Source organism: Macaca thibetana, chromosome 15, assembly GCF_024542745.1.
Source record: "Macaca thibetana thibetana isolate TM-01 chromosome 15, ASM2454274v1, whole genome shotgun sequence".
Taxonomy (NCBI): Eukaryota; Metazoa; Chordata; class Mammalia; order Primates; family Cercopithecidae; genus Macaca; species Macaca thibetana.
In genome coordinates this window covers 18,593,088-18,607,315 of record NC_065592.1, presented here as the reverse complement: position 1 = coordinate 18,607,315, position 14,228 = coordinate 18,593,088, and the positions used below count along the sequence as shown (strand labels likewise).

Here is a 14,228-nt window from a genome sequence, read left to right as displayed (position 1 = left end):
TTCCCTGCCCTGTGTCCAAGTGTTTTCATTGCTCAGTTCCCACCTATGAGTGAGAACAGGTGGTGTTTGGTTTTCTGTCCTTGTGATAGTTTGCTAAGAATGATGGTTTCTAGCTGCATCCATGTCCCTGCAAAGGATGTGAACTCATCCTTTTTCATGACTGCATAGTATTCCATGGTGTATATGTGCCACATTTTCTTAATCCAGTCTATCATTGATGGACATTTAGGTTGGTTCCAAGTTTTTGCTATTGTGAATAGTGCCACAATAAACATATGTGTGCATGTGTCTTTATAGTAGCATGATTTATAATCCTTTGGGTATATACGCAGTAATGGGATTGCTGGGTCAAATGGTATTTCTAGTTCTAGATTCCCTGAGGAAACGCCACACTGTCTTCCACAATGGTTGAACTAGTTTACACTCCCACCAACAGTGTAAAAGTGTTCCTATTTCTCCACATCCTCCCCAGCATGTTGTTTCCTGACTTTTTAATGATCACTATTCTCAGTGGTGTGAAATGGTATCTCATTGTGATTTTGATTTGCATTTCTCTGATGATCAGTGATGATGAGCATTTTTTCATGTGTCTGTTGGCTGCATAAATGTGTTCTTTTGAGAAGTGTCTCTTCATATCCTTTGCCCACTTTTTGATGGGTTTGTTTGTTTCTTGTAAATTTGTTTAAGTTCTTTGTAGATTCTAGATATTAGCCCTTTGTCGGATGGGTAGATTGCAAAAATTTTCTCCCATTCTGTAGGTTGCCTGTTCACTCTGATGGTAGTTTCTTTTGCTGTGCAGAAGCTCTTTAGTTTAATTAGATCCCATTTATCAATTTTGGCTTTTGTTGCCATTCCTTATGGTGTTTTAGTCATGAAGTCCTTGCCCATGCCTGTGTCCTTAATGGTATTGCCTAGGTTTTCTTCTAGGGTTTTTATGGTTTTAGGTCTAACATTTAAGTCTTTAATCCATCTTGAATTAATTTTTGTATAAAATGTAAGGAAGAGATCCAGTTTCAGCTTTCTACATATGGCTAGCCAGTTTTCCCAGCACGATTTATTAAATAGGGAACCCTTTCCCCATTTCTTGTTTTTGTCAGGTTTGTCAAAAATCAGATGGCTATAGATGTGTGGTGGTATTTATTTCTGAGGCTTCTGTTCTGTTCCATTGGTCTATATATCTGTTTTGGTACCATACCACGCTGTTTTGGTTACTGTAGCCTTGTAGTATAGTTTGAAGTCAGGTAGCGTGATACCTCCAGCTTTGTCCTTTTTGCTTAGGATTGTCTTGGCAATGTGGTCTCTTTTTTGGTTCCGTATGAACTTTAAAGTAGTTTTTTTCCAATTCTGTGAAGAAAGTCATTGGTAGCTTGATGGGAACGGCATTGAATCTATAAATTACCTTGGGCAGTATGGCCATTTTCACGATATTGATTCTTCCTATCCATGAGCATGGAATGTTCTTCCATTTGTTTGTGTCCTCTTTTATTTCGTCAAACAGTGGTTTGTAGTTCTTGAAGAGGTCCTTCACATCCCTTGTAAGTTGGATTCCTATGTATTTTATTCTCTTTGTAGCAATTGTGAATGGGAGTTCATTCATGATTTGGCTCTCTGTTTGTCTGTTGTTGGTGTATAGGAATGCTTGTGATTTTTGCACATTGATTTTGTATCTTGAGACTTTGCTGAAGTTGCTTATCAGCTTAAGGAGATTTTGGGCTGAGACGATGGGGTTTTCTAAATATACAATCATGTCATCTGCAAATGAGACAATTTGACTTCTTCTCTTCCTAATTCTCTTCCTAATTGACTTCTTCTCTTCCTAATTAGGAAGAGAAAGAGAATTTCTTTCCCTTGCCGTGGCCAGAACTTCCAACACTATGTTGAATAGGAGTAGTGAGAGAGGGCATCCCTGTCTTGTGCCAGTTTTCAAAGGGAATGCTTCCAGTTTTTGCCCATTCGGTATGATATTGGCTGTGGGTTTGTCATAAATAACTTTTATTATTTTGAGATACATTCCGTCAATACCTACTTTACTGAGAGTTTTCAGCATGAAGGGCTGTTGAAGTTTGTTGAAGGCCTTTTCTGCATCTATTGAGATAATCATGTGGTTTTTGTCATTGGTTCTGGTTATGTGATGAATTATGTTTATTGATTTCTGTATGTTGAACCAGCCTTGCATCCCAGGGATGAAGCCAACTTGATCGTGGTGGATAAGCTTTTTAATGTGCTGCTGGATTCAGGTTGCCAGTATTTTATTGAGGATTTTCACATCAGTGTTCATCAGGGATATTGGTCTAAAATTCTCTTTTTTTGTTGTGTCTCTGCCAGGCTTTGGTATCAGGATGATGCTGGACTCATAAAATGAGTTAGGGAGGGTTCCATATTCATTGGAATAGTTTCAGAAGGAATGGTACCAGCTCCTCTTTGTACCTCTGGTAGAAATCAGCTGTGACTCTGTCTGGTCCTGGACATTTTTTGGTTGGTAGGCTATTAATTATCACCTCAATTTCAGAGCCTGTTATTGGTCTATTCAGAGATTCAGCTTCTTCCTGGTTTAGTCTTGGGAGAGCGTATGTGTCCAGGAATTTATCCATTTCTTCTAGATTTTCTAGTTTATTTGCATGGAGGTGTTTATAGTATTCTCTGATGGTAGTTTCTATTTCTGTGGGATTGGTGGTGATACCCTCTTTATCATTTTTTATTGTGTCTATTTGATTCTTCCCTTTTTTCTTCTTTATTAGTCTTGCTAGTAGTCTATCTATTTTGTTGATCTTTTCAAAAAACCAGCTCCTGGATTCATTGATTTTTTTTGAAGGGTTTTTTGTGTCTCTATCTCCTTCAGTTCAGCTCTGATCTTAGTTGTTTCTTGCCTTCTGCTAGCTTTTGAATGTGTTTGCTCTTTCGTCTCTAGTTCTTTTAATTGTGATGTTAAGGCCGGGCGCGGTGGCTCAAGCCTGTAATCCCAGCACTTTGGGAGGCCGAGGCGGGCGGATCACAAGGTCAGGAGATCGAGACCACAGTGAAACCCCGTCTCTACTAAAAATACAAAAAATTAGCCGGGCGCGGTGGCGGGCGCCTGTAGTCCCAGCTACTCAGGAGGCTGAGGCAGGAGAATGGCGGGAACCCGGGAGGCGGAGCTTGCAGTGAGCCGAGATCGCGCCACTGCACTCCAGCCTGGGCAACAGCGTGAGACTCCGTCTCAAAAAAAAAAAAAAAAAAAAAAAAAAAAAAATTGTGATGTTAGAGTGTCAGTTTTAGATCTTTCCTGCTTTCTCTTGTGGGCATTTAGTGCTATGCATTTCCCTTTACACACTGCTTTAAATGTATCCCAGAGATTCCGGTACGTTGTGTCTGTTTTCATTGGTTTCGAAGAACATCTTTATTTCTGCCTTCATTTCGTTATGTACCCAGCAGTCATTCAGGAGCAGGTTGTTCAGTTTCCATGTAGTTGTGTGGTTTTGAGTGAGTTTCTTAATCCTGAGTTATAATTTAATTGCACTGTGGTCTGAGAGACAGTTTGTTGTGATCTCTATTCTTTTCCATTTGCTGAGGAGTACTTTACTTCCAACTATGTGGTCAATTTTGGAATAAGTGCGATGTGGTGCTGAGAAGAATGTATATTCTGTTAATTTGGGGTGGAGAATTCTGTAGATGTCTATTAGGTCCACTTGATGCAGAGCTGAGTTCAAGTCCTGGATATCCTTGTTAACTTTCTGTCTTGTTGATCTAATATTGACAGTGGGGTGTTAAAATCTCCCATTATTATTGTGTGGGAGTCTAAGTCTCTTTGTAGGTCTCTAAGGACTTGCTTTATGAATCTGAGTTATCCTGTATTGTGTGCATATATATTTAGGATAGTTAGCTCTTCTTGTTGAATTGATCCCTTTACCATTATGTAGTGGCCTTCTTTGTCTCTTTTGATCTTTGTTGGTTTAAAGTCTGTTTTATCTGAGACTAGAATTGCAGCCCCTGCTTTTTTCGCCTTCCGTTTGCTTGGTAGATCTTCCTCTATCCCTTTATTTTGAGCCTGTGTGTGTCTCTGCACGTGAGATGGGTCTCCTGAATAAAGCACACGGATGGGTCTTGACTCTTTATCCAATTTGCCAGTCTGTGTCTTTTAATTGGAAGCATTTAGCCCATTTACATTTAAGGTTAATATTGTTATGTGTGGATTTGATCCTGTCGTTATGATGCTAGCTGGTTATTTTGTCTGTTGGTTGATGCAGTTTCTTCCTAGCATCGATGGTCTTTACAGTTTGGCATGCTTTTGCAGTGGCTGGTACTGGTTGTTCCTTTCCATGTGTAGTGCTTCCTTCAGGAGCTCTTGTAAGGCAGGCCTGATGGTGACAAAATCTCTCAGCATTTGCTTGTCTGTAAAGGATTTTATTTCTCCTTCAGTCATGAAGCTTAGTTTGGCTGGATATGAAATTCTGGGTTGAAAATTATTTTCTTTTAAGAATGTTGAATATTGGCCCCCACTCTCTTCTGGCTTGTAGAGTTTCTGCCAAGAGATCTGCTGTTAGTCTGATGGGCTTCCCTTTGTGAGTAACCCAACCTTTCTCTCTGACTGCCCTTAACATTTTTTCCTTCATTTCAGCCTTGGAGAATCTGACAATTATATGTCTTGGGGTTGCTCTTCTCGAGGAGTAGCTTTGTAGTGTTCTCTGTATTTCCTGAATTTGAATGTTGGCCTGCCTTGCTAGGTTGGGGAAGTTCTCCTGGATAATATCCTGCAAAGTGTTTTCCAACTTGGTTCCATTCTCCCCATCACTTTCAGGTACACCATTCAAATGTAGATTTGGTCTTTTCACATAGTCCCATGTTTCTTGGAGGCTTTGTTCATTTCTTTTTACTCTTTTTTCTCTAAACTTCTCTTCTTGCTTTATTTCATTAATTCGATCTTCAATCACTGATACCCTTTCTTCCACTTGATCAAATTGGCTATTGAAGCTTGTGCATGCATCACATAGTTCTCATGCCATGGTTTTTCAGCTCCATCAGATCATTTAAGGTCTTCTCTACACGGTTTATTCTAGTTAGCTATTCATGTAATCTTTTTTCAAGGTTTTTAGCTTCCTTGCAATGGGTTCAAACATCCTCCTTTAGCTTGGAGAAGTTTGTTATTATCGACCTTCTAAAGCCTATTTCTGTCAGCTCATCAAAGTCATTCTCCATCTGGCTTTGTTCTGTTGCTGATGAGGAGCTGCGATCTTTTGGAGGAGAAGAGGTGCTCTGGTTTTTAGAATTGTCAGCTTTTCTGCTCTGGTTTCTCCCCATCTTTGTGGTTTTATCTACCTTTCGTCTTTGATGTTGGTGACCTCCAGATGGGGTTTTCGTGTGGATGTCCTTTTTGTTAATGTTGATGCTGTTCCTTTCTGTTTGTTAATTTTCCTTCTAACAGTCAGGTCCCTCAGCTGCAGGTCTGTTGGAGTTTGCTGGAGGTCCACTCCAGACCCTGTTTGCCTGGGTATCACCAGCAGAGGCTGCAGAAGAGCAAATATTGCTGCCTGATCCTTCCTCTGGAAGCTTCTTCCCAGAGGGGCACCCACCTGTATGAGGTGTCAGTTGGCCCCTACTGGGAGGTATCTCCCAGTTAGGCTACATGGGGGTCAGGGACCCACTTGAGGCAGTCTGTCCGTTCTCTGAGCTCAAACACTGTGCTGGGAGAACCACTCCTCTCTTCAGAGCTGTCCGACAGGGACGTTTGAGTCTGCAGAAGTTTCTGCTGCCTTTTGTTCAGCTATGCCCTGCCCCCAGAAGTGGAGTCTACATGTGGAGGCAGAGGCCTTGCTGAGCTGTGGTGGATTCCACCCAGTTCGAGCTTCCTGGCTGCTTTGTTTACCTACTCAAGCCTCAGCAATGGTGGACGCCCCTCTCCCTGCCAGGCTGCTGCCTTGCAGTGGATCTCAGAGTGCTGCACTAGCAGTGAGCAAGGCTCTGTGGGCGTGGGACCCGCCAAGCCAGGTGTAGGATATGATCTCCTGGTGTTTTATTTGCTAAGACCATTAGAAAAGCACAGTATTTGGGTGGGAGTGTCCTGTTTTTCCAGGTACCATCTTCTGTGAAGGTACAGCTTCCCTTGGCTAGGAAAGGGAAATCCCCCGACCCTTTGCACTTCCTGGGTGAGGCGATGCCCCGCCCTGCTTCGGGTTGCCCTCCGTGGGCTGCACCCACTGCCCAACTAGTCCCAGTGAGATGAACCAGTTACCTCACTTGGAAATGCAGAAATCACCTGTTGTCTGCGTTGATCATGCTGGGAGCTGCAGACCAAGCTGTTCCTTTTTGGCCATCTTGGAACGGGATTCAATTTTATACACATTTTTATACAGATTTTTTTTCCTGAACCATTTGAAAATCAGTTGTAGACATCATGCTCCTTTGCTCCTAAATATTTCAGTTTATATTTCCTAAGAACAAGGACATTTTCTAACATTAACACAGAATAATTATCAAATTTAGGAAATTCAGTATTTTATCAGACTTCATGTTTGCCAGTCTGCTGAGCTTTAAAGGCCTTCTTTCCATTTTTCTATTGTGAAGATGTTTACAGTTATAAGAAAGTTGAAAGAATAGTTTGGTGAACATCTGTGAACCCTCTTGGATTCAATAAATATTTTGATGTATTTTCTCTTTCTCACAGACACATACTTTTTTCCTTTGCTCATTAGAAAGTTGCAGATATCATAACATCATCCCTTCAACACACATCTTTTTAAGAGCATTTTCCCTCATCACTACAATATCATTATTACACCTAAGGAAATTGACGGTAATTCCCTAATGTCCTCTAATGTCTTTTTTTTTTTTTTTTTTTTTTGAGACGGAGCCTTGCTCTGTCACCAGGCTGGAGTGCAGTGGTGCGATCTTGGCTCACTGCAACCTTCACCTCCTGGGTTCAAGCGATTCCCCTGCCTCAGCCTCCTAAGTAGCTGGGACTACAGGTGCGTGCCACCAAATTAGCCCGGCTAATTTTTTTTTTTTTTTTTTTGTATTTTAGTAGAGATGGGTTTCACCATGTTGGCCAGTATGGTCTCAATCTCCTGACTTCGAGCTCCACCTGCTTTGGCCTCCCAAAGTGCTGGGATTACAGGCATGAGCCACCGTGCCTGGCCCTAATGTCCTCTAATATCTGAACCGTATTCAGATTTTCTTTGTTGTCCCAAGAATATATATATGTGTGTGTGTGTGTGTGTGTGCAGGTGCGTGTGTAAAATCCAAGCTGGTATTCCCTAGATTGAACCACATTCTGGGTTTGACTGATTGTTTCCTCATGGTTTGTTTAACTTGTATCTCTATGTTCTATGTAAAATAGTATCTTAAGTTAACTGCGTTTTCCCCTGATTACTGGAGAGGCTGATCACCTTTCATTTGGAGAGGCTGATCACCTTTCATTTGCTGTTCAGGTTTCCTCTTCAGTGAATTCCCTATTCATATTCTTTACCTGTTTTTTGTTGAATTGTCTTTGCCTTTTCTTAAAGATTTGTAGGAATTCTTTACATATTCTGGATAATAATCTTTGGTTGGTTATATGTAGTATCTACATTTCAAACAAGCAGCCCAAATAATTGAGTTGCCAAGTGGTTTTTGGACAGCTCTTTTTAGAAGTTCTCATCATACTATCCTCCTCTTTAAACTATAATAGTTTGATCCCAAGTAAATAGATGAAAGAGGTAATGTTTAATCACAAAATACAAATGGACTAAAATGAATCAGAACTATGGTATGCTAATAAATATGTACTTATATTCTTGTTAGCACTCATTTAAGGTACTCTTATTGTCCTTAATATTAGAGAGTGCCAGTCCCATTTTGTTCTTCTGATAAATGAACATGCTATGGTTTAATAGAAAGAGTATGGGCTTTGGAGTCAGAGATCTACATTTATATCCTGACTATCCTTTTTCTAGCTACATAGCCCTATGCAATTTACTTAGATATTCATTCTACAGTTCCTCATCTGTAAAACTGCAAGTTGCCTTATACAGTGATTGTGAAGATACAATGAATAATGAATACGAAAACATTTTGTCCAACATCAGATGAAAAATAGGCATTAAATCTTATCCTACTCTTTTTTTCCCTTCCTTTCTCCCTCCTTATGTTTTTAGACTCGTAAGTATCACAGAACTGGTCCCTTTGAAAAACAGTATGTTGGTAGCTTACTGACTTTCCTGATTACATTTAGCCAGAGCTTTGTTTTCCAACCAGGATATGCACAGTCTGAGGCTTCATGATATTGCTACTGAAAACTTTGTGGCAGGCAGCAGTAGCTGGCCAGCGTTTGGTTTACAGTGCTCAAGTTACTTACAATGCCTTGCAAATGCTTAAGCAGCATAGTGAGGGTTCCATAGTTAAACCCACTGTATCTTTCTAGGAGCTTGCAGAGCTAGAAAGTGCCCTCCAGGAGCAGCATGAGGTGAATGCATCTTTGCAGCAGACCCAGGGAGATCTCAGTGCCTATGAAGCTGAGCTAGAGGCTCGGCTAAACCTAAGAGATACTGAAGCCAGCCAGCTCAAGGAAGAGTTGGAAAAAGTAACAAGACTAACCCAGGTAAGTAGGAGCATAAAGCCAACTAGAAACTAAGTACCCTGTGCCTTAAGATATCATCCTTCTTTTATTTATGTCTTAATTTAAAGTTAAGCGTTTTTTCATACCATGTATATGGAGTGATGAGAAAGGCAGAATTTTGGAGTCAGACATTCCGAGTGCTAATAACTACCCCTGTGTGAACATGGGCAAATCAGTTCATAGCTCTGAGCCTCCCAGCCTTTTCCTCCTCTGTAAAATGGCTTATGGGGAAGATAAATGAGAGAAATGACATGAAAGCACCTGACATCGATACTCAATAAATGCTAGTTTGTTTTTCCTTCTTAGAACAGGTTTAAGAGACCTTTTTTTTTTTTTTTTTTTTTTTTTTTTTTTTTGAGACGGAATCTTGCTCTGTTGCTAGGCTGGAGTGCAGTGATGTGATGTCGACTCTCTGCAACCTCCGCCTCCTGGGTTCAAGCGATTCTCCTGCCTCAGCCTCCTGCGTAGCTGGGACTACAGGTGTGTGCCACCATGCCTGGCTAATTTTTTGTATGTTAGTAGAGATGGGGTTTCACCATGTTGGTCAGGCTGGTCTACAAACTCCCCACCTCAGGTGATCTGCCCACCTCAGCCTCCCAAAGTGCTGGGATTACAGGCATGGGCCACCGCACTCGGCCGAGACCTCTTTTAGGTTGATGGTAAGTTGTAGTTTGCTGTCTCCTTTCAGGGTTGGCTGAAAGATCCACTAGTTTAAATTGTACTTGCAAGTTACAGAAAACATATCCAATAAATATTTATTGATTGGCCATTGAGGGCCAGGTGCTGTGGATTCTCTAGGGAAAGCACAGACATGGTCACCATCCTGTGGAGCTGACAGATCTCTGATTGGTAAACTTTAGTCCAGCAGGTGAAACAGGTGTGGAAGAAAGAAAGAGACAGGATTCTTTGGCCAAGGAGGAAGTAGTCAGGGAAGATCACCCTACAGAAATGATGTTTCAGCTGATGACTGATGGATGAGTAGGATTTGGCCATGCAGAGGGGACAGGGTGAAAGGGGTAAAGGTAAGGTATGTGTATTCTAGGCAGAGAGGTGAGGAGAGAGAGCATATAGTAAGTACATTTGAAGTGCTGAAAGTATGCCTCCAGAATGCCAGGAGCAGGGAGAGGAGTGAGGAAAGAGAACGAGAGGTAAAGGCAGAGGGGCAGGCAGAGGCCAGTTGTAATGTATTCTTTATCAGATTAAAAATACAATTTATTAGCCAGATGAGCTGCATCTTCTTTCAGGAAGCCACTTCAACCTTTCCTTTCTGCCTGCTGAAAATCTGGGTTCAGGACTCCAGTTTGGTTTTCTTATAACCTGTGCACAGTAAAGGTATTTATCATGCATATGATGATCATCTGTTTAGATGCTCCTAGATGATCTGTTTGTTTTACCCCAGCTAGACTCAGAGCTCAGTGAATGCCCAGATTGTATCTGTTTGTTTCTGTTTTTTTAGTGCCTGGCATATGAGAAGTGTCAATACGTGCTTATTTGATAAAAATGAAATAAATAAGATATTTTGAATCTCAGGAATGTATGTAAAAAATAATTCATATAATTAGAAAATGAACTAGAAATATATCTGGTTTATTATAGTAATTATGTATATTCCTTTACTTATGAGATATCAGATCATCACTTGACAGTTGTCAGGATTGTATTTCTCAAGAGTGCTAAGTTTTGTAGAAGTATAATTGACAAGATTAGAGTCTCAGAAATTAGGAGGTTTTAGGAAAACAATTAAAATAACAGTAAATGTTTTAAAATAATAATAAATAAAATAAAATTTCTAGGTGGCATTTTCCTTAATAAATTCTCCTCTTCAAGCCAGACTGTACTAGCTTGAAATACATTGTCCTTTGTACTTTGATTGTCTTTTATTTTCTTCTTAGAAGTCTTGACAAAATTATTTTAAGAGCCTGGCCTTTTCACTGATTCACTTGGTATTGAAAGGGACATTCCCCCTTCCTCAACACCAAGACTGCCAGGATTGGTCTTCAAACCACACTGAGAATATGAAGCATAACAGGTCTTCTGTCTCTGATCTGAAGATCTGCAGGTCTCTGATTGGTAAACTTTAGTTACATGAACTCCCTTGTGATGCTCGATAAGTACAGATTGCTTGGCCCCACCCACCCTAGAGATTCTGATCCAGAATCTCTTTTCTGAGATAGAGGTTAGGTGTTTGCATTTTTAACAGGCATACCTAGTGTTGATACAGGTTTTTTGAGGACCACAGTTTGAGAAATACTAGTCTAAGGGAAAGAAAAGCAATAATTGTTGGATCACTTGCACAACTTTTAAAGGTAGGTGCTTTGGCCCACACCTGAAGATTCTGATTTGTTGTATTTGGGCTGACCTGATTCCGATGCTTACTCCTTCTTAAGTGTTAATAATAGTTTAAGGATTGTGTGAAAAAATTATCTTTGGTTTTTAAATTTGGGAGTACAAACATAAAATTGAGTTGTAAAACTATAGCTAGCCAGGGATTGTGTGTATATGTAAATTTATTTGTGCCTTTTAAAATAATAAATTATTGCTGTTTTATACTTTCATTGCTTCGTATGGTGACAGTTAGAACAATCAGCCCTTCAAGCAGAACTTGAGAAGGAAAGGCAAGCCCTCAAGAATGCCCTTGGAAAAGCCCAGTTCTCAGAAGAAAAGGAGCAAGAGAACAGTGAGCTCCATGCAAAACTTAAACACCTGCAGGTAGAGATTTGTTGTTTTAGAATACATTCTTACACAGAACACCCAAAGATGACGATATCTTTAGTCAGGCACTTAGCAACCTGCTCTAACATGTAGTAAGCAACTTGAATTACTAGACAAAAGGGAGCAGCACTTTTGAGCTCCACTCTGGGTGGAGCAGCACCATAGCCCGTATTCTCTTGTGACCATTGTTTTAAAATTGTTATTTGTGAATCTCCTTTTGTTTTTATGATGGTGCAAAGAGATAGAGGCAGTGTCAGTAGTAAACAATATACTGTGTAAACTCATGGGCAAAAGCAGTATCTTGCATTTCTTCTAAAAGTAGATTTGTCACCAGACCGAACTAAAATGATCAGATTGGTGCATTCCTCTTCCGCTGAAATATCTTTGTAATTATCCAGGAATTTAACTAGAGTGGGTTGCAGTGGGATTTCTTATGTGTAAACAGTTTTCACAATCCTCTTCTCGGAAAGGATGCTATTAAAAATGTAATCATTTTTTATTTGTGGGAATGTATGTCAACATATGTATAGCTGTTCTCACAGTAATCTGCTGAACAAACTGCAGGAAAAACAGGTGGATAGGATTTTTCTGATAATTAAACTCTCAAAGAAGACAGATGTCCTAACAAACAAGTACCTGAATCATCACTCAGGTCTCCAAATCTGTGAGGCTGGGGGCCTCTTGGCTAGCTGAGATGGTAGCTGTTATCACCAGAAATAAAAGGGCAGAGTTTATGTGGCTTGGAGGAAGGGTTCCAAAAAAAAACCATGTAGGGGAATTTGAGAGAAATAAGACTAAGCTCACGCAAAAGTTCTTCTTCTAACACTTCAAATGTTTGTTCCTTGAAGTTTAAAGAAATCTAATAACCTAGAATTTAATTTTTACTGCTCTCAGTTCCACTTCTGAAGCAAATATAAAAGATACACATGTTTTTCATTACTATGTGAGGTGTGTGTGTGTGTTGGGTCTTCCTTGAGTTATCATTTTCCATTTTTAGTATAGAAATTTTCATATAACACAAAAACAGAATACTTATGACCCTTTATTTACCCATTGCCCAACCTAAACAGTTGTCAACATTCATTGTTTCATTTTGTCCACCTCTTTTATTGCTGGAATATTTTAAAGAAAAATTTTATACATCTTTCTTTCACCTGCAAATACTTAAGTGTACATCTCTTACAGAAAAGGACCAATATATATTCTTCAGGGGACTTCTCCAAAGTAGAAAGTGAAGTCAGCTTTCTAGAATGCTTACACGTGTTGTGGGACTAAGTTAGAACTAGATTCTTTGGTTACTTGGTCAGCTAACCTCCTGAGTACAAGTTAAACCCACTCTACAATTCTTTGTCAGAAATCATTTAGTTGCAATGAACCAAAACCTACTCACAGGAGCTCAAGAAAGGAGATAGCTTGCTAGGAACTAGAGCTGCTCCACCTTTGATGTTGATATAGGGGCTTTCTCATTTCTCTTTTTCAATCTCTCTGAGCATTGTTTATGGCCCAGCATAGACCCCAGCCCTGAGCTGACATATTTTCAAGTCCAACATTTATATAGACTTGCTGTACTGAATCTTGTTTCAAATTATGGAGAGAATGAGAACCTGTTTTCTGGCTAGTTGATGTGTTGACTGGCCTCAAGTCAGATGATCTGTGGCCAGGATTAGATAGTACTACAGAAAGGGCTGCCTTGGGGCAATTTTATAGATAAAGAGGACTCCAGATGGAACAGACACTTGAAAACATATTAATTGCATTCTAAATTCTTCATTTCAGTTAACATTGTTACACTGAGTTTGAAGTAGAGTACTCATAGGGAAATTTTAGGAATTTCTTTTTACTTGAAAGAGGCATTGTCTGAATTTAGTTCTGTGGTCTAGATATGTTTGTTAGTTCGTTAGTAGTGAAAATATGCTGTCATGTAATAGATAATCCCTATTTCATCCCCCTCCATAGGATGACAATAATCTGTTAAAACAGCAACTTAAAGATTTCCAGAATCACCTTAACCATGTGGTTGATGGTTTGGTTCGTCCAGAAGAAGTGGCAGCTCGTGTGGATGAGCTAAGAAGAAAACTGAAATTAGGAGCTGGGGAAATGAAGTAAGGAAAAAGCAAGACCTCCAAGACTAGAGTGGGCCTCACAACTTGGGAGTTGTGAGTGTGAGGTTCAATGATAAACTCACCTTTCTAAGTTCTGTTAATGGCAAATTTCTTTTGTAAGGTTCTCCGTATAATGTTTTCATGACTGAGACAGAAGATTATTTAATTTTAATTGTCTGCCACTGATAGTTTTTACATTTTGGATCTTTTTTTTTTTTGGTATTTAAGGGTAATTTTTGGTATTTAAGAGTTTCTTTTCTTGAAAGTTAATTATATATGGTCAGGAAGTAGAGTCACATTATACATTTTAAATAGAGAAGAAACATCAAAAGAAAACATAATTATTTCAAATATATGAAATGGACATTTATTTTTGGAGCAAATATTGTTAGCCTCATGTGAGCCTATGGTTTCAGAGTGGTGGCAGTCATTTGATAAAACAATAATTTGCACTTAGGAGATGGTCAGTAAATTGCTATAGATTGACACCAGTCCCTCCACACATCTTTTTACTCGAGCTAATGTTAATAGCATGTTTGCATCAAAAATTAAATGTCACATTTATACCATTTTTCCTCCTCGCTAGCATCCATAGTCCTTCAGATGTCTTAGGGAAAAGTCTTGCTGATTTACAGAAACAATTCAGTGAAATTCTTGCACACTCCCAGTGGGAAAGAGATGAAGCACAAGTTAGAGAAAGAAAACTCCAAGAAGAAATGGCTCTGCAGCAAGAGAAACTGGCAACTGGACAAGAAGAGTTCAGGCAGGCCTGTGAGAGAGCCCTGGAAGCAAGAGTAAGAAAAGGACAAGAGGCACCTGGAGGGAAGTGTTTGGCAAATATTAATGTT

General features: G+C 39.7%; 1 protein-coding gene across 11 annotated transcripts in view; it reads left to right on the top strand.

The window, feature by feature from the left end:
* Positions 1-14,228, top strand: part of CNTRL (centriolin) — a 96,712-nt gene that overhangs the window by 46,703 nt on the left and 35,781 nt on the right. For all 11 annotated transcript variants that reach the window (XM_050761908.1, XM_050761910.1, XM_050761913.1 and 8 more), the window contains 4 exons: positions 8,372-8,548; positions 11,141-11,275; positions 13,235-13,380; positions 13,967-14,174. In XM_050761908.1, the coding sequence (XP_050617865.1) occupies positions 8,372-8,548; positions 11,141-11,275; positions 13,235-13,380; positions 13,967-14,174 (666 nt within the window). The remainder of the gene's footprint in view (positions 1-8,371; positions 8,549-11,140; positions 11,276-13,234; positions 13,381-13,966; positions 14,175-14,228) is intronic.